Source organism: Opisthocomus hoazin, chromosome 8, assembly GCF_030867145.1.
Source record: "Opisthocomus hoazin isolate bOpiHoa1 chromosome 8, bOpiHoa1.hap1, whole genome shotgun sequence".
Classification (NCBI taxonomy): domain Eukaryota; kingdom Metazoa; phylum Chordata; class Aves; order Opisthocomiformes; family Opisthocomidae; genus Opisthocomus; species Opisthocomus hoazin.
The window spans coordinates 39,936,137-39,960,738 of NC_134421.1; the positions used below are offsets into that span (position 1 = coordinate 39,936,137).

The window sequence follows — 24,602 nt, forward strand, 5'->3', positions numbered from 1 at the left end:
ATTTATATTGAGATCAATGAAAATCGTTGAAAACTGAGTTTCAAGTCATTTTTCTCAATTCCCTGTTTGTTGAATTAGAATTATAGGTAATTACAATTTAAGTTGTTTCCCTAGAAAGACAATGGTCCTTACCATCAGCAGAGACTCTTCTCTCTTCTTCTCCCATAAAGTGCTTTTATTTTACATTGGGGAACTGCTCAACAGCAATAGGAAATTCAAAGCAGTCTGCTTAAAAGTGCTGTATTATTTTAAACAGTATAGTGCTTGAGATGGATAGAAAAAATTCCTCTTGAGTATTTTTTAAAAACGACACAAAGATTCAGATTCAGAAAAATTATACCCACTTTTACAAAAGCTGTTAGCATCTGAAAGAAAAAGGGCGGGCTCAGGCTGTCATAAACATTTATTAGGATCAGATGGAATGGACCTGAACTTTTAACACTCTTCTCCTCATCCTATCATGACGTCACATTTAACGCCTGGGACTTCACCCTCACCTGAGATATGGGTGCTACTGAAGACAAGTGCTGCCCAGACTTTAAAAACCTGTCAGCTGGTGGAAGCAACTGGACTGACTATAAGCCTTAGGGTAATAAGATGACCTGGCATGAATACAAATATATACAATTCACTCAAGGGATTACACTTCTGACATCATAAACTACAAGAACATTGCCTGAATGCTTTATGGAGAGCAGCAGAGCCCCAAGAGCAAAATCAACATTGCTCTCTGAAGTCATTCAGTATTTTACATAGAATAGACTGTGCACTCTTCAACATTTCAAGTTCAAAAACTTCTAAAAACACAATGAATAATTCAATTTTTATCTCAAGTGACCTCAGTGAAATGATGCTGGGGGCTGGATTCAATGTTTATAAGTGAACTGAAACTGGAGCAGCCGCTAGTATTACTACAGCCTAGAAGGAGCGGGAGCTCTCTTAAAACTTTTAAGGGGCTCCTCCTCATTCCCTGGTGTGTGGGCTTGATCTATACGCTGCTTTTTATACCAATACAAGTGTATCAGTTAGGGGATGATCACTCTTATGTTGTCAAACCAATTTTGATAAGGGTGAAGTTGTACTAGTATAAACGTGTGTGTTCATTCAGTCTTCACACTTCTTTTAAAAATGTCTTGACTCTAACTTCATCAGTACTTTTAACCTGTGCCTACAGTACTATTGCTGATACTCTGGACACTGCACAGATGTTCACAAGTTGTAGCCACACGGATGGCACACTGAGTGCTTCTGTAAGGCAGCTGTGTTGTTTCGCTGCCTGGTAGTATCATTTGTGAATTGTAGACAAGCTAATGCAGTGTAGTGAGTACATTTTTCCTGTGCTACTACTATGTTTTAGAATTTGTTTTTATTTAAATACAAGTGATACAATCTGCTCTTCTTCCAAAAATTAACTGATCATTTGCAGCAATTGTACACTTAATTCTGAAATGCATTCTATTTTTAGTACTTAATTTTATTTCATGAATCACAGTATCTAATGCCAATCTGAGTTTTCTCTGACAAGTCTGCCATATATTAGTGTGTTAAAGCCAATGGATTTCAGTCAGCATCTGTGCATCTATCTAATAGCAGGTGTAAAGATGCAGTTTAATTGCAGAGAAAGGACCACATTCGCCAAGTCCCACCTTGTGCAACTCTGTAAAAGACAACAGTTACAGATAGGGTTAACGCAGACCACTGTGTCTTCTGCAATTTTCTTTAATAGTGTTGTGAAATTATAGCCATTAGAACTGGCTAGTGCATTGCTGTGGTCATGCTCCTGCTGTGTTCCTGTCAATCTCCCAATTTCAGCTACTTTTACAGAGTCCTGTGGGCCACTTTGATTAAAACCTCAATGAAAGGTATTCAACCATTTACATTTTATTGACACATTTGACAGAGAGGTCTCTCCTGGGCTGAAGAGGAGCACATAGATATCAGAGAATATACATCAGTACTGCACAGCAAGCACGGTCCTTGGTGCCAGTGAGAGCTGTAAGCTTGTACACTGTCCCCTCTGAGCACCAAAAGAAACTACATCATTGCAACAGAGACAACAACATGCATTGGGGTACAGGACTTACTCCATTGCCCACGACACAAGAGGAGAGAGAAGCAATCGTGCTAATGCTAAAAAATTCCGCCAGCACTAATGTTTATAATTATTATTACAGCACACCCTTAGCATTGTACAGGTTGCAAAAAAAACCTTCCAGTGAAAGACAGTCAGTGCCTTTTTTTACAGCATAGAGATGTCAGAGAAAACAAAACACAGAAGTACAAGAAATGAAGTCATCATAAATTAAGTGGGCAGATTTTTAATTCCACGTGAAGGAACTGGAGTTCAATGTGTACCAAGAGGCTGATCAGTCTAAAAATACTGGGCAAGAGACTTGGAATGAACAAATGACAGAGGTGGAAAGTAATCTGAAGAGTTTAAGATATCACTGCGTGGTGTACAGGAAGGAGAATGGCAGGAAGGGAGACAGGCAGAATTTGAAACAAAAGATATTTGGGAACCAATAGGATTATCCCAGAATGCCAACACACAGACATAAGAGTAGGAAAGGACAATCTTTTTTTCAGCTACGGTTTGAATTGAATGACAGGGGATGAGTTAGAAGAAAGTAATCTAAGAGGAAAAAGCTAATTTCTGAGGTAGCAGATTATGACACCATTGTTTAATGGCTAGATTTCAGAGCTTTTAATACTAAATCCACATTACAGCTAACTTCCCAGAACCCTCCATGTTATCCCTTTGTGTCAAAAAAATGGAATTTTGTAATACTTGTTAGTAACTCGGGTTTCATTCTAGCAATACAAGGCTTCTTTCCACTGAGGACCAAACAAGCCTTCAATAACCCAACAGAGCAGCAGCACTTAACCTTCAACATTAGAGTGGCATGCAGCTCTCACCGTACCAAATCTTCAGCTCCCAAATCTCTATGCTATTCCAAAACTGAAAGAGGACGTACAGTTGACCTGACAAGATGCCAGAGGTATGCCCTGACAGAAGTACAGTCAACCAGTGTTGGCATATGTTCTGAAGTCATTCCCAAATATTTGGCTTGGAGCATCATGTGGCTGATTGAGGCCTTTCACACTACCTCAACTCATTTAATGCCCCTTCATCTACTAACTAGAATAAGGTAACCTTGGAAATAGGCTAAATCAAGATGCACACATGTTTTTATCTATAAATGCCCAGAGATCTTCTTTGAAATGTGTCTTGAAATTTAGATAAATAACATTTCTTCTTAACAGATTTGCTAACTTCAAGGTAAAATTTAAAGTTCTGGAGGATACACAATCATGTTCTCATTACCGTCCACACAATCCTTGATTTCACACTGCTGTTGCATGTGAATTCTTTATGTTCTATTTGTGTTATGGTTTAATTTATTCACTGCTGCATGAGCCTCAGACTTTATGTGAAGTTCTTTTAATGTTTCACCAGGAAAGCCTTGCCGCTCTAGAAGTATTCCCTTACCTTCCTTAGTTCCCAAGGGATGTTTGGCAGCAAACACTGCCGTGCTTTAACTCTGCTAGGTTTTGGGACAACTTCTGGCATTTCTGTATCCCCTGTGTCCAGACACATAAATTTAATACCTTGAATGTAAACATTTAAATCTGAGTCACCCTACAACTGCTTTATTACCAGTAGAGAGAAGTAAGTGGCTTTACAATATGGTTCATTTGCATCATTTCAGATGTCAACTATACTCCAACGACTTAGCAGGCCTTTTCTCTCTCCATTGGTTATTAAGATAGCCCAGAAAATCAGCTCAGATTAAAAGGTCAAAATCTGTAGCTGTCCGAATGTAAATCATACTACTTCTGTGACCAAACCACCATTTGGTTGCACAAATCCTACCTTCATTCTCTGGGTCAAATGCTAACCCAAGCAAAACACAAATATCTCCATTTCCCACTTCTTCTACAGTGAAGACCATGTGGCAAATGGATAACTTGGGACTTTATTGTTAGGCGGTATGAAGTCATACGGATATAATAGCTGTTCCTCATCTGCTGTTGGTGTTCTGGAGGCCTATGAGAGGTAAAAAGAAGTGCGTGCAAAATATGTCTGCAGGCTGAGAAGTATGGGCCTGCCTAACTCAACACTTCAGTGTCGTCACTTGAGCTGTACCTTGCTCTAGCACCAAAACTTTGCCAGTAGTATACTGATGTAATTATATCTGCATCTCCTCTTTCTGATAATCCTTCTGACAGTGCTCTGTCCATTATGAAGTAGATTACGTTGTCTAATAACTCTACTTAGGTTGTTTCTTTTACTACAAAATTGGGGTGTTGGGTAGTAAACCTAATTCTTGTGGCATCATACGAGTGAAAAATTTACACAAAGATCCACCTAATTTCAAATTAGGAGAACCAGAATACACGCCCTGGTTCTCCACAAGCAGACATCAGTATAAACGCCATCATTTTGGTAGAATTACACAAGCATAAAAGGAATGCAAAGCAGAAGAGAAGACAGGTCAGAGATGTCCAGAAATGGGCACAGAATAAACCTTCACAGAAAAAACATGTATTCTATGGTTCATACACAGCTGAAGCCAGGAGAAAGGGAAGAACCGTCCAGGACATCCACCACTTGGAAGCATCTCTTAATCTACATACAGTTGAGGAGAAACATTATAATATGCTTTAATCACCAACTAGAATAAAAACCCAGAGCAGCTCCTTAACTTTATGTGTCTGCACATACATGCCATTTCAATTGTCCATAAAACAAATTATTCAGTATCTTTGCAGAGACAGATATCTTTTAGTTACATTGGAACACTGCCATCGATGAAGAAAGAAAACAATTTCACTTCAAGATCTGAGGAAAACAATGATGGGACAAATACAAAGCTGAGAGCAGCCTCTTGTCTCAGGGCCATGACCAATTCCCTATGTGACCCAGACAAGCACCAAAGCATTTTCAAATGCAAGATGTAAGGACTGAGAATCTGCTGCCCAAAATAAATCTTTTTCTCATCATTTACACTAATATAAAGGTCAGTATTAGAAGCTGTGGGTAACGCCTGATTAATTTGGCCTCAAAAAGCTTAATCTCTTCCCTATTCTTTTGCTTCAGTTCTCTATTGTAAAACAGGGAGATATTAGCATACCTGTCTCCACGAGCTGCTATACAGATCAATCCCTAATGTCTGCAAAATGCAAAACCTTTTTTATTATTGCCAGTGTAGGAGGCAGTGATTTCTTTTGTGATTTGGAGAAGTGTAGTACTGTAAGAAATTACAAAAATAGCTTTTTAATGGAGGTTTTAAAGGCACTTACAAAAGTTTAAGTGAAACTCTACAATCTCTCTGTTTAAAAAAAGTACTTCAAGTTCCCATTTCAAGTAATGTAAAATAACAATAAAAAGAGACCAAGACAAAAGCAGTCTCCTCTTACTGAGTGCCTTTTGTTAAATGAAGTTTTATAACGAATTTTAATTCAAATCCATTGAAACTTCTTATTTTAATATCTCAGTTTTTAAGAAGCAATTGCATATTTTAAGTCTGCTGCAGTCAGCAGAATTACATCAAAGTTAGACTATAGCTTTAGCAACAAAGAGCTTCTGGAAGCCGATCTATCTGATTTTTTTCTGTAGAAACTGTGTTTGAACATGTTGAAATTTCAGTGTTTCTTGAGCACACTCACAAGTATGGATATTGAAAAACTAACCTTCTGGCTAGAGTATCATTAGTCTAAGTTTTACAGTTCCTACGATTTCTCCATTTCAGGCTCAGCTTTAATGCCAACTTCTATAGATACAGGGTAGAGTTAGTGATTTCACTTACAAGTCAGGTATCTTCACTCAGTTTGATGCAGCATTCTTAGCAAGGTGGATTAAGAGAAGACTTATCATACCATATTGCAACAAATTCATATATTATGCAGTATCACACAGGAAAATTAATTCTATGTTGTATTTACACAAGCACTTACTTAATTGCTCTTCTGATGTATTGATCTTCAGAATGTGTGGGTTGAGCTGACCTATGTCAATACCATTTTCAAGGTACTGTAGCTTTTGTGAGAATAACCTTCTTTTATTTTCAGGTTTAATTCCACACAAAATAAATGGTATTCTGGTAACCTGGACATTAAAAGCATCCATTTCTCACCGTAGCCTAAACACATTTTCTCTACAAAGAGAGATGAAATCCAGACAATAGGAATTTATCACTAATTTCAGTTATGATGATTACACTTTAGGGAAGGTGAAACGAAAAGCATAAAAAGGGAAGACATAAGTCTATACAGGAGGGAAACAGACACCAGATGCATCTGCAGTTTCTTCCAACCTTGCAATAAAGTTTCTCAGCTGAACTTTTATCCCTCAAAATAGTGCAGTTTAAGACTAGCAATAGTCTCTTCTTTCTTAGTTTACCCGTTTCAAGCATGCTCTCCCTTACAGAAAAGTACAGATTTTATACATCATTTTGTTAGGCAAGAGTGCTGTAATATGCTTTTTCACAATAAAACATCCTTCTTTCCTCTTTTCCCTTTACAGAGTTTCTAATAGTTCCTCCTACAGACCCTGAAGGAATTCAGAATTAAAGAAATGCTTTGCTGTGTACCACTGCCATCTGCTGCTAATCTCTCCCTGTGGATACAGAAGGTTTTATTTCACCATATATTTAATCCACTAAAGATCTTCAGCTGAATTTGCATGGTCAGTTCAATATTCCTTCTAACACTTCTCAAAAAATCTCTTCCCATTCCGTTATAGAGCTTCCCATTGCACATCTTGGCAGATTTATTGAGGTAATGGCTTCAGTTTCAGTTCCAGCAAGAAAATTATTTTCTTCTGCTTGTCAGTGAAAAAGGTTTGTGCTTGCAATCTCATACAGAACCAGACTGTTCCAGAGAGGAAGTGTCCATCTTACCGACTCCAACACTTTACACATTTGCCATCTGTACTCAAAGATCTTCAGTAAGAACATGTTATTTCTAGAGTCCCACTTCTGCAGCACTTCTGACACCCACTCATTCACACCATATCTAAGGAGTACATCATGTCAGAATGCAGAATCGCTGTATAGTTACTTTAATTTATATGGTACCCTAACTTGAGTTTCTAAATACATGTAACCGGGACATACCAGGATCTGCTACATAAATACCGTCAAGAAGCAAATACCGCTCTACATGAAAAAGAGCAAAGGAGAGTATGATAAAAAGAAAGTATAGGAACCTGAGTCTCACTGACTTATAACTGTATGGCTAATTGAAGCTAGAAAACAAATCAACGGGACAAAATTTGAGTTGCAGGAAAATGTATCTTCTCCCTTACACCTTGTCTTTTGAAAAAGATGGAGCTGTATCTTTCACCTACAGCATTAGGAGAAGAGAATAGCTCCTATGAATATTTGACATGATCCTTCATGCATTTTTAAAGCATCTCAGAACACTGGAGATTTCATAACAGATATCATCACTGTTCTGGAATTAGAAGAAACGTTATTGTCAGAATAAAATGCACATGTATATCTGAGATGAAAAGGAAGCAAGTACTAGGCCTCAGTTTCACGTTCATCGCAGTTAGAAGATAGTGATCTTAACTTCTAAGCACACCACTATACCACTGTCTAGGTGGATACGTCTTGGCTTGCTAGCTCACATTCCTCCTCTGTCTGGAATACCCCAATTCCTCACACCCTACACACAGGCATATGTGTAACATGGAAAAAGCCATCACAGAACCATCACTGGCTAGCGAAATCTGTGAGGCATGCTGTGCTCACGCAGGCTCCCTGCCTGCAAGGTGCCATGGATTTTTGACCACTTTTGCAGAATTCTCACTTGCCTGATGAATCTACTTTTTGCATTATTTAGTTTTTAAGGGGTTTGGGAGGGTATAAGAGAACACTACTACAATTAAGTAAGAAATAAGCTTTCTGTATTTTAATAGTGAAATCAACTGCAATGCATTAACAAACACAGCATCTTATCATACACTAAGAGTTATCCCAGAAGTCCTCACAAGAGATAGCACTGGTTTCAATTTTACAATATCAGAAAATTACAAAATAAACATCATCAAAAAAGAAAAGATAATTCACTTCACTTTTCCAGTCAGAGTTCCAAATTCTCAGGAGGAATGCAGTGTGTGTCAGGGCATTCAACACAAAATCTGTAGCATCTAAACAGTAAACATCTGTTTCACAACCTCCTGAGCCTCCTCCATTCTGCTCTTGCTCCACTTAACTTCACTCCAGTGAAGAATAGACGCACCTTGTTCCTACACAATTTACTTTTTGCCTCTGTCCCTTCCCAGAAGGAAACTTTTTCCTTGCTTTGATCAGCTAGGAAGCTGGAGTAAACAAACCCTGCATGGCCCCCATTGACAGCAGCTGGAGTTCTAGCTGTTGAAGGCTCAACGGAAAATGTACTTCTTCATCCTCTTTTACTTCCTGTCTATTTCACCCTCCTACAGAGTCTGAAGACACTGCATTAACTTTCACAGTGAGCATCTCACACCAACCAGTGCAGGATGCAGGACAGTACATAGGATGAATGAGTGGTATTCTCCAGTAATGAATTCCTGAATTTGTTTAAACAGTGTACTTTTAGTTGGACTTTTTCTGTGACCCTACACCCTGAACTATGAAAGAACAATGTCCATACAAGTAACATGTATATGTTGTCTTTAACTCTGGCTAATTAGAAAACTGACACTAAAAATGTATCTCCCTTTTCCAACAACCAAGAAACTAATGGAAACTTCTTTGCATTTCTGGGGGTAACTACAATCCTCTCTACTTACTAACATTTCTGCTGTTCTACTAAGTCTTTTTTAGAACAAGTAAATCTTGTTGGACAAAGCGCTGTTTTTATATAAACAACTGCAGCTTCTAAAAACAGGTTAATAACCAGCCACATGACTATTCAAAACATTCAGTCCATATGTGAAATTCTACTATTGCTACATGAGCATGGCAGTGCAAAAGAGCAGATGCTTCTGAAGGGACACACTGCTGATCAGTACAGCTCCATTTACTTTCTCTTTGCCTGCGGGACACCAAAACCAGATATCGTTCAAATAACATCTACATCATCTGCGAACACAAGATGAAACAGTTCTAGGAGAGGCAAGAATAAACATGGAAAATTAATGAACACAAGGCCCAAGCATCTTAAAGATCTCCAGTTACCAGAAAATCTCTTTTTACCCTTGGATGTTTGTTTACTCGGGCTGTGGTTGAGGCTGGGCAGTATCGTAGCACATACAGAAACAGTGACACTATGCAATTAACTGACACATCAGTTATGGACACCTGTATATGGCATATAGCTTTATGAAAGAAAAACGATAGCTCCTTATGGTCATCTGGCCAACGCTAGGAGCAGAGACAATTTCCAGCTGGAATGTAGCTTGAGCCGTAATTGAAATGTGCTCCAACGATGGAAAGAAGCTCCACAGCAATCTTGTAAGAGGCAGCCTGCTGTCACCATGGTCAGTTACCGTGGTCAGCCTCAGCAAGCCTCTCAAACGGGTCAAACCTCTTGGGTTTGTCAATCCTTCAAAAACATTGTGGGGATTTCTGGTGTTGTCAACTTAAAAAAGAGACATCCATCTTGTTGGCTCAACCCAAAGATATGAGATGAAGCAAGGAGCAACAAACATATTAATTTCTTTGACTGTGGATACAAGTTGGAAACTTCAACCAAAGAATTTAAGATTGTTTTGTAGAGGTACAATATCCAGAAAGAGTACCCCTACTGGAGAAGTGAAACATCCGTGTATAATGGTATCTCATATACTTTACTGAAGAAGTATTCAAGAAAGTTACTTCCATCAAAAGTTGCAGCAGTGAACAAGTCACAAGGCTGAAACACTGGGCCAACAGGAGACTTCAGCACTCAGTTCAAGTCACCCTGAGAACTAGCTCCTTCCAACCAAGAGCATTTTAATTAGTTCCACCAGAATACTAACTACAGTAGGGTAGAAGAAACTCATTGCTCACCCACAGAAGATTATTGGTCAAGATTGCTACCAGGTGAACCTTGACTGACTGACCGCCTGCAGACTTTCTGGCTCCAGTCAAAACCTCACATCATCAGGACTGAGATCAAAAATGGAGTAAAGAACCTGACTGAGAACAGAGCTGAGAACCTGGGCTGCTTTTCTGATAACAAACAGAATCTCTCTAGCCAGCATGAACAGCTCTGGTTTTGTAGTAAGACCATTCATCATCAGCTGCACTGCCTGGTCCAGAAGCAGAAGATCTGACATTACTTTTTTGAGACAGGGATCCAGACAGTATGGAAATGTGCATGCGAGGTCACAAAAATGTGTGTATGAGTTCACAATCCTTAAAAAAATTAGTGGTGGAAATTTCCCAAGTGTCTAGAAGAACTCTTAGAACTACTTTTGCTTGTCACAGAAAGCTGTCAGTGGGTGATTTGGAGAAACTCTAGGCTAAATTTTGGGGCTCAGCTTTGGGGTTTCCAATTCTTACTCTTGAGCTCTGAGGTAGAGCTGGCTGTGGCCTTCTTCAGAAAAAAATCCTGAGGCTTTTACTGCTAGATATACCAGTGCATGCTTTAAAGCCCAGAAAATGGTTACCAACAAAGATATCTCTGTGACAATGAGCTGAAGGAACTCACTGGCTGGGAAACAGACAGGGATGAAGTAACACCTCTGGCAATGTCTGGTCAGAATTCAAATGACAAGGTAACAGGGGAATATAAAAAAAGATCAAGCTTGAAAAAGCAGATAATTATAATCTAGAGCATATGAACAGATGGCTACACCACCAATCAATGAATAAATAATAGTGCAATCTGACTTGATGGGATGATTGGATGAACTCAGATGACAGCAGGCACGCTCCACCTTATGTAACTAAGTTCCAGCCATGAAGCAGACCAGGATGTGAGCACATTCGGCCCTACAAAACTGAAAACACAAAATTAGCCATTCTTGTATGACTGGATGTATGAACAGCCATTGTGTCAATGAATTTACATGTGGGTTATCACCCGGAGACAGAACCACCAGCTACAGAATGGCTCTGCAACTGGACTGGCCCTTAGGAAGAGGAAAGAAAAACAAAACAAGAAACACTGCTGAACAAAAAGGGCAACTGGCATTGTGCCTGCTGCTCTGAATGGAAAGAAACAAGTTGCCATCGATGATGTTATTAGTCGCATTCCTGTGCAGTCCTGGCAAGTAAGTATAGTAACATGTGTCATCCATCTTGCTCCTTCCACGTCATGCTTCATAGTTTAATTTCATTTCCACTACTGAAGTACAGTAGAGTTGTTAGCTATACAGTATTTCAGATGCCACTGCAAGTTCAATTACAGTTTTATTTTGTCATTTGATACGTCAGCGGAACAGAAACAATCACGAAGACTGACACCGATCATAATCTGAATTGTCATACCCAATCCTTGACAGAGGCATAAGTTAGAAAAGGTGTCAGTCATTCAAGACTCCTGACTCTCCAAACTACATTGGAATGTGCATCAAAATGGTGGACTCTTCACTGCTTGGAAATAAAACAATATACTACACTTTTCTAAACAGAATTTCCTGGACAGAAGAATTACTTTTCAAGACTCACATTAATTTAAGAGTGAACATTTGTGGCTATTCTTTCAGTTTAAAAGTTACATATAAAAATCCAGAAACTGCATTATTTTTAATGATGACGCTATGTTTTCTTTCAGCATATTTTTTTATACTGGTGTCCTTCCCTGTACAAAAGAAGATTAAATTTTTTTAGTCACATTAGTATTTTATTTTCTATCTATTTGCACTGCAATAAGTTAGCGTGCCTGCAATTTTCATCAGCATCATAGTATTTGCAGCATCGATGTTGCTCACTTTGTTTGAACATGCCCTAACAACACATTATGAGATGAAAGAAAAATCAACCTAGTTTCTGCACAATACCAATGAATCCTTCATTCCTCTAGGATGTTGACATAGACGGTTATGTCTCAGAGCAAAGGAGGACAAGAATAACCTTCTCTCTTAATAGACACAAGGGATGTGCTTCAAAATCATTCAAAAGCTTGTTCTCCTGTTCTACAAATAAATGCCATTTTTAGGATCACAATGGCAACAGTCAAAAGTAAATATCTTCAAATACCGTTAAAATTCTTGCCAATAGCTTGCAAACAGTCAAAAATGTTCTAATAGCAGTAAGCACACACCTGTTCTTATTACAAAAATGAATAAAGAAGGAAGTAGATAGATAATCTACAGGTACCAGGTATCTACCAGAAGATAATATCAAGTGATGGATTTATTAAAGGATAATGCACGTGCTACATTACTTCACCCTCCGCTGTACAATACATTAGACCATTATGCTTCCAATTTATGGAGAAAGACCACATCATCATTTGCAAGACCAAAATGAAGAGCTAAGCAACCATACATTCGGGGCCACTGAACACTTCTGTCCCAAACTACAGCAATTACATGGTGTCTCCTGCCTGTATAGCAGGGAAGGGAAAAAAAGGTGTTTCTCAGCAAGAAGGTCAAGAGGGGCCCAGATTCAATGAATGACTCTAGCAGACACATGTTCCTGTGTTCAAAATTATGATTCAAAAATTCCACCTAACTATGAAAATAGCTCTCCCTGTTCAGCCTAAGAGATCCATAGACTAAGTTTTCAGGAAAGAAAGATTATGTATCTATGGCTGATGTTCTCTGAAACATGTAATCAGGCACATATTCAGAATATAGGTCTTACCACAAGCAGAGATGTTTCTGTCCTCAGGATAACATTAACAGCCATGTTCAGGCTCTGTTGGCCCTTCTGCTATGGGCAAGAACATACAAACCAAAATATTTTCAACTGCATTTTTGTTCACCTGCAAAATGGCACCCAGGCCATAAGACAAAGGGGTGTTGAGGGAACAGAACGGAGAAAATTAATGAAAATGGGGTAAAATAAACATGCAAAGTTTAACTGGTAGGAAATAAGCTCACTGTCTTTCACTGATACACCATATGAAGATGGCTTGATACTGTTCCACACATTTGTAGCTCCCAAGCTGGGATTTTTTGTCTTTCATGCAAACAGCATTCTCAGGACCACCAAACATTTTCTGAACACCTCTTTAATGGCAGCAGGAAACACTGAGGCTGTGAAAACAGTGCTAAGTGGCTGGCTCTGAAAATATCAGGCATGGGAATACTTCTGAACAGGATTACTGAATGAGGTCAACAAATCACATGGATAAAGGAAGTGTGGTTGAAATAGCCTACTCTGAATTTTCTAAAAAAAAATATCCCTTATCAAAGGCTTCTATGGAAACTTAACAGCCAGAGCTTTAGGGAAGGTCTTTATGCTGATAAATAACTGGTTAGAAGACAGGCAACAGAAGGTAAGTAGGTTAGCCAGACAGCTCTTGCAATGGAGGGAGGTCATTAGTGGAGTTCCACAGGGATTTGTGCAGTGGATGCAGTTGTTCATCATATTCCTAAGCAACCTGGAAAAACAGGTGAGCAGTGAGGCTTTATAATGATATTAAGATATGCACAGTAATAAGGATGATGGCTTGCTGACTGTGAAGAACTGAGAAAGGTCCTCGCAGAAGTAAGTCTCTAGGCAATAAAATGACAGATTAAATTCTTTCTAGATGAATGCAAAGTGATGTACGGGGGCAAAACAATTCTGGGATCATTTATGAAACGATTGGCCCTCAGCTGATCATTATAGCTCAGGAGCAAGATCTTGAGGTTACGATAATATAGTACCATGAAAACACGCTTTTAGTGCCCCATATTGTCAACGCCTACCCACCATGAAAGTTAGGAACTATTAGGAAAGGAAGAGAAAATAAAGGAATATTGTTATATCACTGTAAAACCCATAGTTCATTCACGCCTTGAACACTGTGGGCAGTTGTGATTTCCCCATGAAGAACGACATAGCAAAACTGGAGAAATTGTAAAGAATGGTAATAAAGATAATCAAATACATGGAACAGCTTGTGTATGAGCAACAACTTACTAGGCTAGAGATCATCAGCCTGAAGAAGGGATAAACTATGCTAACTACAATAGATGTCTACAAAATCATAAACATCAGGGAGAAAGCGTACAGGGATGAAGTGTTTGTTGTCTCTTCAGTAAAGAGCCAAAGGCATCAAATTATGTTAGTAGGAAAGAAGTTAAAACAAACAAAAGGAGGTGACCTCTGGAATTTGTTGCCAAATAATTCTGTGGATGCTAAAAAAAGTAATTGGGCTAAACGTGAGATTGAACAAGAACAGGGAAGAGACACCCATCAGAAGTTATTATATACACAAAACCGCATGTAGCTGGACAGAGTATTAGAGGACACTACCATATATGATTGGCTCGTTCTTAGTTTCCTGGTAGCCTTCTCCCCATAGTCACAGTTTGAGGCAGGATACTAGGCTGGATGGATTTTTGGTCTGACCAGGTACAACTGTTACGTTCTTACAGATGTACCCTGAGTTCTAACATGATCTACATGACAGAAAGAAGTTCTGGTTTAGGAGTCTACAGATTTACCGTGTGCTTGCATGGCAGTAACCATTCACTTAAACCTGTCAGCTATCGATGGTAACAGCATCCAGAATCACGTGGACAGGCTTCAGCCCTCTACAGTATTCTTCATGAACCAGCCACAGGCCGCTCTACTAGCTACACTGTGACCAGCCATGTAAGACACGTTAGTCTCACAAAATGGGAAAATACAGAAGCCTCCTTCACCAGTGAATGAAGATAAAAAAAGCCTAATAAAGAAATGTGAAGGAAAGGAACAGAACACAATCTATTTCTTTCACAACTAGCAAAGCCAGAACACATAATGGTGTGAGATTTGTCCTCCAGAATTATAACACTGAAAACCTGGTCCATTTGGCCAGACAAGCACATTTTCTGGAGCTTTTTCAGCTCGCACTGAAAATCTCTGAGAACAGAAAATCCTTCTCACAGAAGAACAGATGATCTTTATCAAGGGGAGAAGCATTCCACCACAAGTTATATGTCATGATGTGTAGGCATGATCTCCTTATGATGTGACTCTTTTCCCTGAGAAACTTCACAGAAGCCTAGGCAAATGGTGTATATGGAGGTCATTATCCAGTTCCACTAATGAAGAAAGGAAGGTATGGATTCACCACTCAGTAATAACCTTATGAAATTCCAATGCTATGTCCTGACAAGAAGTCTTAGGTAGAAGGTCTCTACATCCATACCCATCCATCCAAGTGGATACGATGTGTCTGTGTCAGTCCTGGATAAGGGGTCAGTGGAACAAGTGGTGACCTATCACCCTTCCATCCAGACTACGCTGGATGCACTACTTCATAACTTCCTACTAATTCCTCTGCTAAGATGATGAAAGACAGAAGTGGTCGTGGGAGTCTTCATGGTTCAAAGCGAGGGAAGAGTCAAACCGAAGTCAAGTGAAGGTGTCAGAAAGAACAGCCAGGAGCTGTGACAATGATTCATCTCACATTCTAAGACATTATGCCAAGTACTGTGCTGAAGCACAGTGCAGCCAGAATTCTTGGCTTCTTGTTAAAAAGAACATGCTGATACAGATTTGATAAATACTAGTTTGATGATTAATAAACTAAACCATCCCTTGAGTTCATCATTGTTTCTGATGATGTGAGCCAGCGGAGTCTCTGCTGCTCAGTGATCTCTCAAATATTCTCAGTTCCCTCCAGCAACTAACGAGGGAAAAGGGAATCTCAATTAAATTACCTTTCAGAAGGAAGGTCAATGGGAACACGATCCTTTGTCAAGAGGAACAGCCCCCGATACATTCATAGAGATTAGTGCTAGCCTCTGGCTGAAGTTGACTGCTTCAGCTTCTGATAATCCTAGCAAGCAAGGTCTAAGCAAGATGTAACAAACGTCTACTGTTTAGTCTCTTTCACATGTACGTAGGGCTTGTAGGCAGGGATATGTCTTTAATATAAATGGCAATGGCAGTTGGTAAGCAAATCTCGCAATATGGTACGAGTATCATTCATAGCATAGGGTGAATATGTAATCTTTGGAGAGTCCACAAAGCCATCACCTAAAGTGGAGAACAAGAGTTTTGGCAGTCTGAGAGCCAACAGTGCCTGGAAAGAAGGAGGATAGCAGGCTGTTCACCTCACCAGGAGGCTGTAAAGAAGAGAGGAGGCTCTGGTTATACTCTGCCCTCTGTGTCAATGTTCAGTGCAATCCACCCCTGCAGGTATACTCTGAGAGCATGCCTCACCACACATGCTTAGGACTTCGTCCTCCTCAAAAACACAGTTGCAGCAGGTTGTTCATTTTTAAAGAGAGGGTCCAGAGGCCACCCGACTCTAATCATCAGAGATTCTACCCTGGAATCAGCCCCTTCCTCAGCCTGCTCACACTGTTCCAGAAGCAGGCCATAATTGCTAGTTTATAGGTGTGTCTGGGTGGAATCCAACCTTTTTTCAAAGATATTCTACTGTGCCAAGTCCCGTGGTGTCTGCCTCAAAAGCACTCTCCATGAGAACAGAATGCACATTTTATGAGAGCAGGAAAGCATGTCAAAGCAGATGCAGAATATATTTCCCTGGCTTCAAAGAGGAAAAACTGCAGAGAGACAGTGTACTGAACACAACCCCTCTTCATAGACTTATTTAGAACATCTAACACTTACTACAGATTTCAGCAAAGACGATTATTAGTAGCAGAAGTTTCTCCCCAAAGGTATAAAGGAGAAGCTCCTCTGCACCCATAGCATGGTCCCATTCTCACTACTAACAATGGAAAGCATATTGCTGATTTTATTAGGAATTGAGTCAGACCCTGTCACCAGACTAGTCAGTGAGCTAGGAAGTGTTGAGGTGGAAGGCTCAATTCCGCCTTTTAAACCCAAAACAAACAGCAATCCAAAACATATTTTCCCATTTCAATCACTTCCCTGATTTAATAAGCCTCTCCTTGCTGTACTAAGGCAATATGACTGTTTATTGATTAGCCATTTTTAAAATGGAATCCCATCTGTACTGCTTTATTCTTCCTTATTTCCAAAGTTTCCAATCAAATAGGGAATAAGATCTTAATTTCAGTATGGTTCAAATACACTGAACTGAAGGCTACATCTGCTTTTTCATCTTCTTTGCAGTCTAAGGATGGGTGACTTCTTTGAGGAAGAACTTTACTCTGAGGGTGATGGAGCACTGGAACAGGTTGCCCAGAGAGGTTGTGGATTCTCCTTCTATGGAGATATTCAGAACCCACCTGGATGAGGTCCTGTGCAACCTGCTCTACATGACCCTGCTTCGGCAGGGGGGTTGGACTCGATGATCCACAGAGGTCCCTTCCAACCCCGACCATTCTGTGATTCTGTGACTAGAAAATATAAGCACTGCTGCAAATAGGAAGATGTGCAACGGTTCCTTTACATGTTTGGTTTCTACTTCCTGTTTCCAAAAAGGATTGGAGAACTTCTTAAAATATAATAATCCCAGAGAAGACTCATGTTAGTTTGATATCAGTTCATAGAATCACAGAATCATAGACTAGTTTAGGTTGGAAGGGACCTTTAAAGGTCATCTAGCCCAACCTCCCTGCAATGAGTAGGGACATTTTCAACTACATCAGGTTGCTCAGAGCCCCGTCCAACCTCACCTTGAATGTTTCCAGGGATGGGGCATCTACCACCTCTCTGGGCAACCTGTTCAGTGTTTCAGCACCCTCTTTGTAAAAAATTTCTTCCTCATATCTACTGTGAATCTACCCTCCCTTAGTTTAAAGCCATTACCCCTTGTCCTATTACAACAGGCCCTGCTAAAAAGCCTGTCCCCGTATTTCTTACAAGCCCCCTTCAAGTACTGGAAGGCTGTAATAAGGTCTCCCCAGAGTCTTCTCTTCTCCAGGCTCAACAACCTTCAATTTCCATGCTGGGCTTGACATGCAGAAAGTCAAACAAATTCAGATATTGTAAACTACATGATAATTTTTGTTCATATAGAGTAAGATTGCTAAACTTAGGCTGAGGGGGAGGTTTTCACCAATGTACATGCACATGCACCAATGTACATGTCCACTCTCCTCTGTTACTAATACCTCTCTGCCTGACGTAGCTTTTTTCGATGTTGCCAGGCTCAGCTGCCCTTAAACACGGTAATTTCCATTGACTGATTCATACACTTTACCTAGAGATTTGCATTGCAGAAGCAATCTCACTATCCTCTTTCGCTCTGAGGATCTAAACACCAATCACCACACCTTGAATTCTCCTCTTGCAATCAAAGCATGCCCTAAACCACATTGACCCTCCAATCCCATGTCCTCTGCTCTTCCTGACAGCTAACAGAACCACCCTAGTTTGCAAAGCACCTCCCCTTTCCAAACTGCCTCCGCAGTCTCTCCCAGTCTCTCTCCCGTTCTTCTCTGATAACTCTGTCCACCACTGGAATCTGCTGTGGCACAATCCAGTTTTGCTTCCATCGCTGAAAAGACCTGAGAGGGCTGTGAGCACACAGAAAAGGATTAGGATTCTCACGCCTCTTGAATCCAGCCATTTCCATGCTTTATACAGTGCTGCATGTAAGAGGTTTTTTTCAAGGAAATGAGAAAAGAGGGACTGAAAAAATGAAACTATACTAATGTAGTGCAACCTGTATGTAATCTGTCACTGGAGCACTAAGTCACATATGTATGCAGAACATGACCCCTCTCAATTCAGCTTACGCATCATCTTTCCTCCCACCGTGGGACGAAGCTGTGGAAGCCCATTAAAAAAAAAAGGGTTAAACTAAAGATATTCAGAATTACCCACGAATTTTATTACGGATTCACAAGAAATCCACATTAATTGTCAACATGAGTCAATGCACCAATTCTGCAATGTCCTTACTGTAATATATGTACAGATCACTTGCTCCATACTTGCTTTTCATGGCCACCTTTTCACAGAGCATAATTTGTCTCAGACAAACCACTGACACATACTGAACAATATGCTGAAAAAATCCTTGATGCTTTTTTTTTCCTTCTGCCTGTTGTACAGTATGTTCTAATTACGTGGAGGATAGAAACTCAGATGACCCTTCTAAGACTATTCCTACAGTTTTACAGACTATACTCGCAGCATTTTACAGTCATTCTTGCTTGAAACTATTCCTATAGTGTTTTCTCCCAACACATACCACAGTCCTAAAATTCATCCACCTTGGCTTGTTTGCTTACATCAGAGATTACTGCAGTCACTAGCTACACACAGTGCTGAAATAATTTCCGTCCATGTGTAAGTGATATGTGATAAACATTCACCATCAGGCAATGTTCCTTGTGTTAATGAATCCCTCTAAAATTATCTTGATTATTTTGAGTAAACAAACAGAGGTATCAGTGAATCGTTAGAAAAAAATTAATTTAGATTAATTAAAACCTATTCTGCAAGCTTCAAAGTCATGGACTTCCTTTCCCAATTTAAATGAATGTCATTCTCACTTCAGTTACTAATGTCACAGTCATAATTGTTAAAATTCTTACTTACACTAAACTTACTAAAAAAAAAAAGAAAATTAATTCACTTTTTATCACTTTGTATGTAAGAAATGCTTTTCCTGAACAATAAAAACACGTGCACATGCTTCATTTTGTTCCCAGTTAGCTATCATTTTCTGGATCTCTTTCACTAAGCTGATCTTTGGGTTGCCCGTATTTCAGCAGAGAACCTTTATAACAACTGTAATTCAAGTGAAAAGCAGCTTCATAAACGCATTTAATCTTCTGTAAAACTTTATTCTTCCAAATCCTAAATTAGAGAGAAACTCAATCTGATCATTTCACTTCAAACAGACTACCTTCAAAGTCTGAGGTGTAACTGGTTTGCCTTTTTTCTCTCATCTCTATCATTATTTATCACATCTTTCAGTTATTTTTTCTTCTTTTTTAATCCTTTGCATCAGACTTGTTTATCTCTAGTCACTACTCACTGTTTCAACCACATAGCAAGTAATGATGTTATTTCATAGCAAAGACGCGCCACTGTGCTGTCCTCACAAAAGTCAACGGCAACACTCCCAATCACAGCAGAAGAAATGAAGTTGTTGCTCTGATACATTTTAACTGAAACTTTTCCGGACTCCCAGCTAATTAAACACCCTGCCATTATGCTGCTTTGCCTCTGTTAACTTTCTACTTGTCTAGTTTAAATACTTGAATACTTCAAGAAAGTATTAAACCAACATATTACATTATAATGTAATATTATGTTTCTTACCATCCATGCTGTGACAAAATCTCCCATCCAAGTCCCAACTGCAGCAACCTTCATAAAATTTTCATTCCTGATACCCATGAAGTCTGTTATAATGTATGCACTGTGGAAACAAGAACACAGACTGTAACCTATACACGTTTGCTTAACGCAGTTATAAAGAACTTGCTTTAGTGACAAAATCTATGATTAGCTGTGAAAGATTTCCCATTTCTTTCATAATCACTTTTTCTGCTCTATCTGAGTCTTGACACAGTACTGAACCAGGATGGGTCAATTCCAATTAGAAATGGAAATGTGAATCTGATTTTACAGCCCATGTCTCTTTTGAAGGTGCTAAAATAACGATAGGCGAAGGCTTTAGGATTATGTACAGCTTCTGCAGATATAATCTATTTTACACTTCTTATCTCTTCCTGTGAACAAATGGAATTGCAACAGTCTTGGAAGTGGTGACTTTGCAAAATCTTTATGAAGAAAAATGAAAATCTTTAAGTTCTCTTTAAAAAGATAATTGAGCCACTTGACTTCTCACTCCACCAGTTATACAACCACGTTTTTTAACACAACAGTGCAAGCAAGCTTTGCAGAATTTCAGTGAGATGTCACTGTTTCTTGATTTATAGAATTTATTTTCATAGTTACATTTTACTTAAATCCAAAAGAAGCATTTCCATTCTGCTTAAATAATGCAACAGAAAGGACTTAAAACCTCATGCAGTAATCTGATCTCTACTTTCAAGTTCATCAAGATGCTATAAGGATAATTAAGAAGGTGATGTTACTTGTGCTGGGTTAAAGCCATCATGAAAAAATCATAGCTTTTAATAAACTCATATCTTTTTCTAAAAGACTTTATAGTGTTTAAGAGGAGATGACTCTCCTCAAGAGCGAAAACACTGAATAATGATAGCAGTTATATTTTAACTTCCAAAGTGACATCTTTGTTTTCAAGATACCTGTAAGCACTGCTTATATCATGTTATGCCTATTTAAGGCTGCACACAAGTGACCTAGTTGCATGTAAAAACTGCCTTGAACATTGCGTTACCCATTATTCAAATCTTACCATTATTATATACCAAATGTGGTAATGTCTAGGAGCTAACAGACCATATCCCTGCAACTGCATCAGTGCAAGCTGATCCCACTTCCTGGGGAAGTCCTATTAAAACCCAAATATTTGATCAGGATAGAGGATCTTGCTAGCCTGAATCCATGCACAGCACTGTATCATTTCTTAGATACAATTTAATACATTCTAGAGTAGAAATATTAGTGTCATTAAATAGTTTCATGACACATGTAAAATGGCATACCCTAACTGCTCTTTTCGTTACACGCATGTCGTGACCTTTCAGCTAATATGTCATTAACAAAAATATCACCCCTTTATTTTCATCTGTTGACCACCACATCAATGCTGGCTCAGATTTTCTGCTGGAATTGAAAAAAACCCCACTTTTTTTTCCAAGCTATTTTTAATTACATTCCATATAGTTAATACGATCATCAATATTATAAATTCACTGTGTTGTATATAAGGGTGTAAGAACACAAGACCAGCCATAGTGGGTCAGCCTAAAGTCACCCTGTCTCCAAGCAAGGGCACCAGCAGATACCTAGGGAAGGCTGTGAGAACAGGCAAGAACACCCCTCCCAGATGTATTCTCCCAACCTCTTTCTAACTGGGAAACATTCAGAGTTCCGTTTTTCCCTGCATCTTGGATATGCTGCTCTTATAGCACCTGTGAAGGCCAAAAATTATCAAGTCTGCCTTCCTTAAAAGGTGTCTCATTAACAAAGAAGGCATGACAATAAATGACAGATTTAAGGACTGGCCCCCAAAAGCAATGCACATCTTTATCTTTTTCATCACTGTGAAACACATACAAAACCCCCACAGCTCTTACCCCTTTTATTCACATTTCTCACCTTTTTCATTCACATTGCTCATATGCATTATACATTCTTATATGCATTATACATGATTACCGGTGTACAGAAACCAAATGACCACGTGCACAGCACTCCGGAAAAGCGGGCCCCTGGGGTAACTCCCATAGTCCTGGCATATACAGCGGGGCTGCCGCAGCCACCCGCCGCAGGCTGGTGTACACACCACGGGCTATCCAAATAAGAGGGCACCGATCCCTCAGTGCAGGTATTAACAAGTAGAAGAGATACCAAACCAGACACAAGCTTTTTTTTTTTTCCTCACTGAAATTGACATTCTCCATTCCAAAAACTTGTTTTTATGAATGTTAAAAGTACCTGAAGGCTTATAATAACATCGGACAAACTGGATGCAATACTTAGACAGGCCTTGAAATCACCAGATCATTCCAACAGTCCTTTTTGTAATTTGAAACATGAACATTTGAAACATTAAAGCATCCAAGAAGACTAGTACAAATTGTGCATCATAGCCTGTAAGTAATTAATGCCTAAATTAAACACGTAAATTGACACACCTTCAGTTAGAGTTAAAATAGCACATTATTATAAAGAAACTCTTAAGAATCTGTGCATATTTTAGTTACTTTACATGTTATTTTACGTTTACTAATTAAAATATAGCTACTACTTTTTGTGGAACCGGAAAAACATTTTTACCACTGTCATTATCTTATTAGGAACAGTAATGAAATACACTGCTATTTTATTAACCATTAGCATTACATCCTGTGTCTTTTATGCTCTCTGCAGTATTATTTTCATTTCAAAACACAATGAGAAATTGACTTTTTAAAAATATGGATTTTTGGCTGCTAACAATGAAAAAAACCTCCTTTTTTAATTTTCAGGTTTTAGTTTAAACGTAAATGAGAGCAGCTGACATTTTCAGAAAAGCCATGCTCGCCTGATGATGTTACCACAATATATATTTTAACAGTACCAAAAGAAAAATTCATGCTATTGCGAAAAATCCCCATTTGTTTCTAGCTTTAGCTAGTGATTAGAGCAGTTTTCATTAACTGGTTACTCTGCTTCCTGGCTAGGACCCATGCCTGCACCTTGCAGGAGGGGTAACAGCTGTTGGGTTCCAGTTAACTGTCATGGTCAGCCCAGATTTTCTATAGCTTGTCAAAAGGCTACTGTTTGCTTTGCCATACTTGTCTTCTGTAGCGAGGTACATTCATATTGCATGAATAGCACCATCTAAGAAAACATTGAGTGCAAAAATGCAGCAGTTAAAGCTCATAACAGAGTAAAAAGCTCTTCAGAAATCGACAGGATAAGTGTAAATAATTAAAGGCTGAGGAGACAATACTTATGAATGTTATAGATAAAGGACAAGTTTGCTATTGGGATTTGGGACAAACCCACTATTAACCTTTGACAGTAAAACTGGAAACTGCAAAGCCAGGGAAACTGCTCTTCGCAGGCCAAAGCCTATGCAAGATAGACCACAAATTGGAGAGAATAGCACAAAACAGAGGAACCAAAAGACAAAAGAGACTTGAGACAGATAGTTCCAAAACAGAGTTCAAAAAACTTCGTCAGAAGGCACTGCCTACATTCATGTTGTTGCAAAAGGTAAGTTGGTAACAGTGAGTCAGTAAAAAGATGTACAAGCCCAATATATTTGACCACTTTTCTGGAATTAGCAGCAGAGCGTGTACAGAAAGTGAGAAACAACAGTACTAGCCCAGAGAAATTGTTCAAAGGATGGTATCAGAGCATTTTTTCAAAGAAGGATAACACTTTCGCAGCTGCCAAAATGACAACACAGTCTGAAAGTAAATGGAACATTTTTAAGTTGGACAAAGATGTACAAGCCACTGTGGTGCTACCAACATAGTTCTAGTCACTGGAATAAAAGTGATGGCTGAAACTCCATGCTGAGATGGTGTTTTCTTGACCATCACAGGAATCCAAAACTGGCACACAGCTTGAATTTAGATACTTAAATTTAAGTGTAAGCAAAGCATCCAAACTCTCAGTGGAGCCTGGTCAGAATAGTAAATGCAGATTAGACCATGATTCGTCCTTATGCTACTGTAGATGTGCTGGGTGAAGGATTTGTTTGCCTTATCTTATTGCAGGATGGCTAGCATGTCAAAAGAGCATGTTCATGTATCAAAAGGCATTGCTAAACCTATGTGACTAAATAATTCCAGGTGCTGTGACATATCCTGGTCTACAGATGATAATCCAAAGAGATCTGGATCTGCTGTAAGGCTTGTGACACATCTGACAACCCAGATGCATCTGAACTGAACCCTAGGTCTCCATGGACTGCAATGAGAGCACAGACACTTTAGGGAGGTTTCAGTTGCCTTTTAATGCCATTTTAGTGACCTTGATGCATCTTACCTAAACTTCAGCTGGCTCTTTAAACACTCCAGAGTATCCAAGGAACTGGGCTGGCACGCAGCATGC

General features: G+C 39.2%; 1 protein-coding gene across 5 annotated transcripts in view; it reads right to left on the minus strand.

The window, feature by feature from the left end:
- TMEM117 (transmembrane protein 117) overlaps window positions 1-24,602 on the minus strand; it is a 225,615-nt gene that overhangs the window by 105,833 nt on the left and 95,180 nt on the right. For all 5 annotated transcript variants that reach the window (XM_075429093.1, XM_075429096.1, XM_075429095.1 and 2 more), the window contains one exon: window positions 20,220-20,319. In XM_075429093.1, coding sequence (XP_075285208.1) covers window positions 20,220-20,319 — 100 coding nt within the window. The remainder of the gene's footprint in view (window positions 1-20,219; window positions 20,320-24,602) is intronic.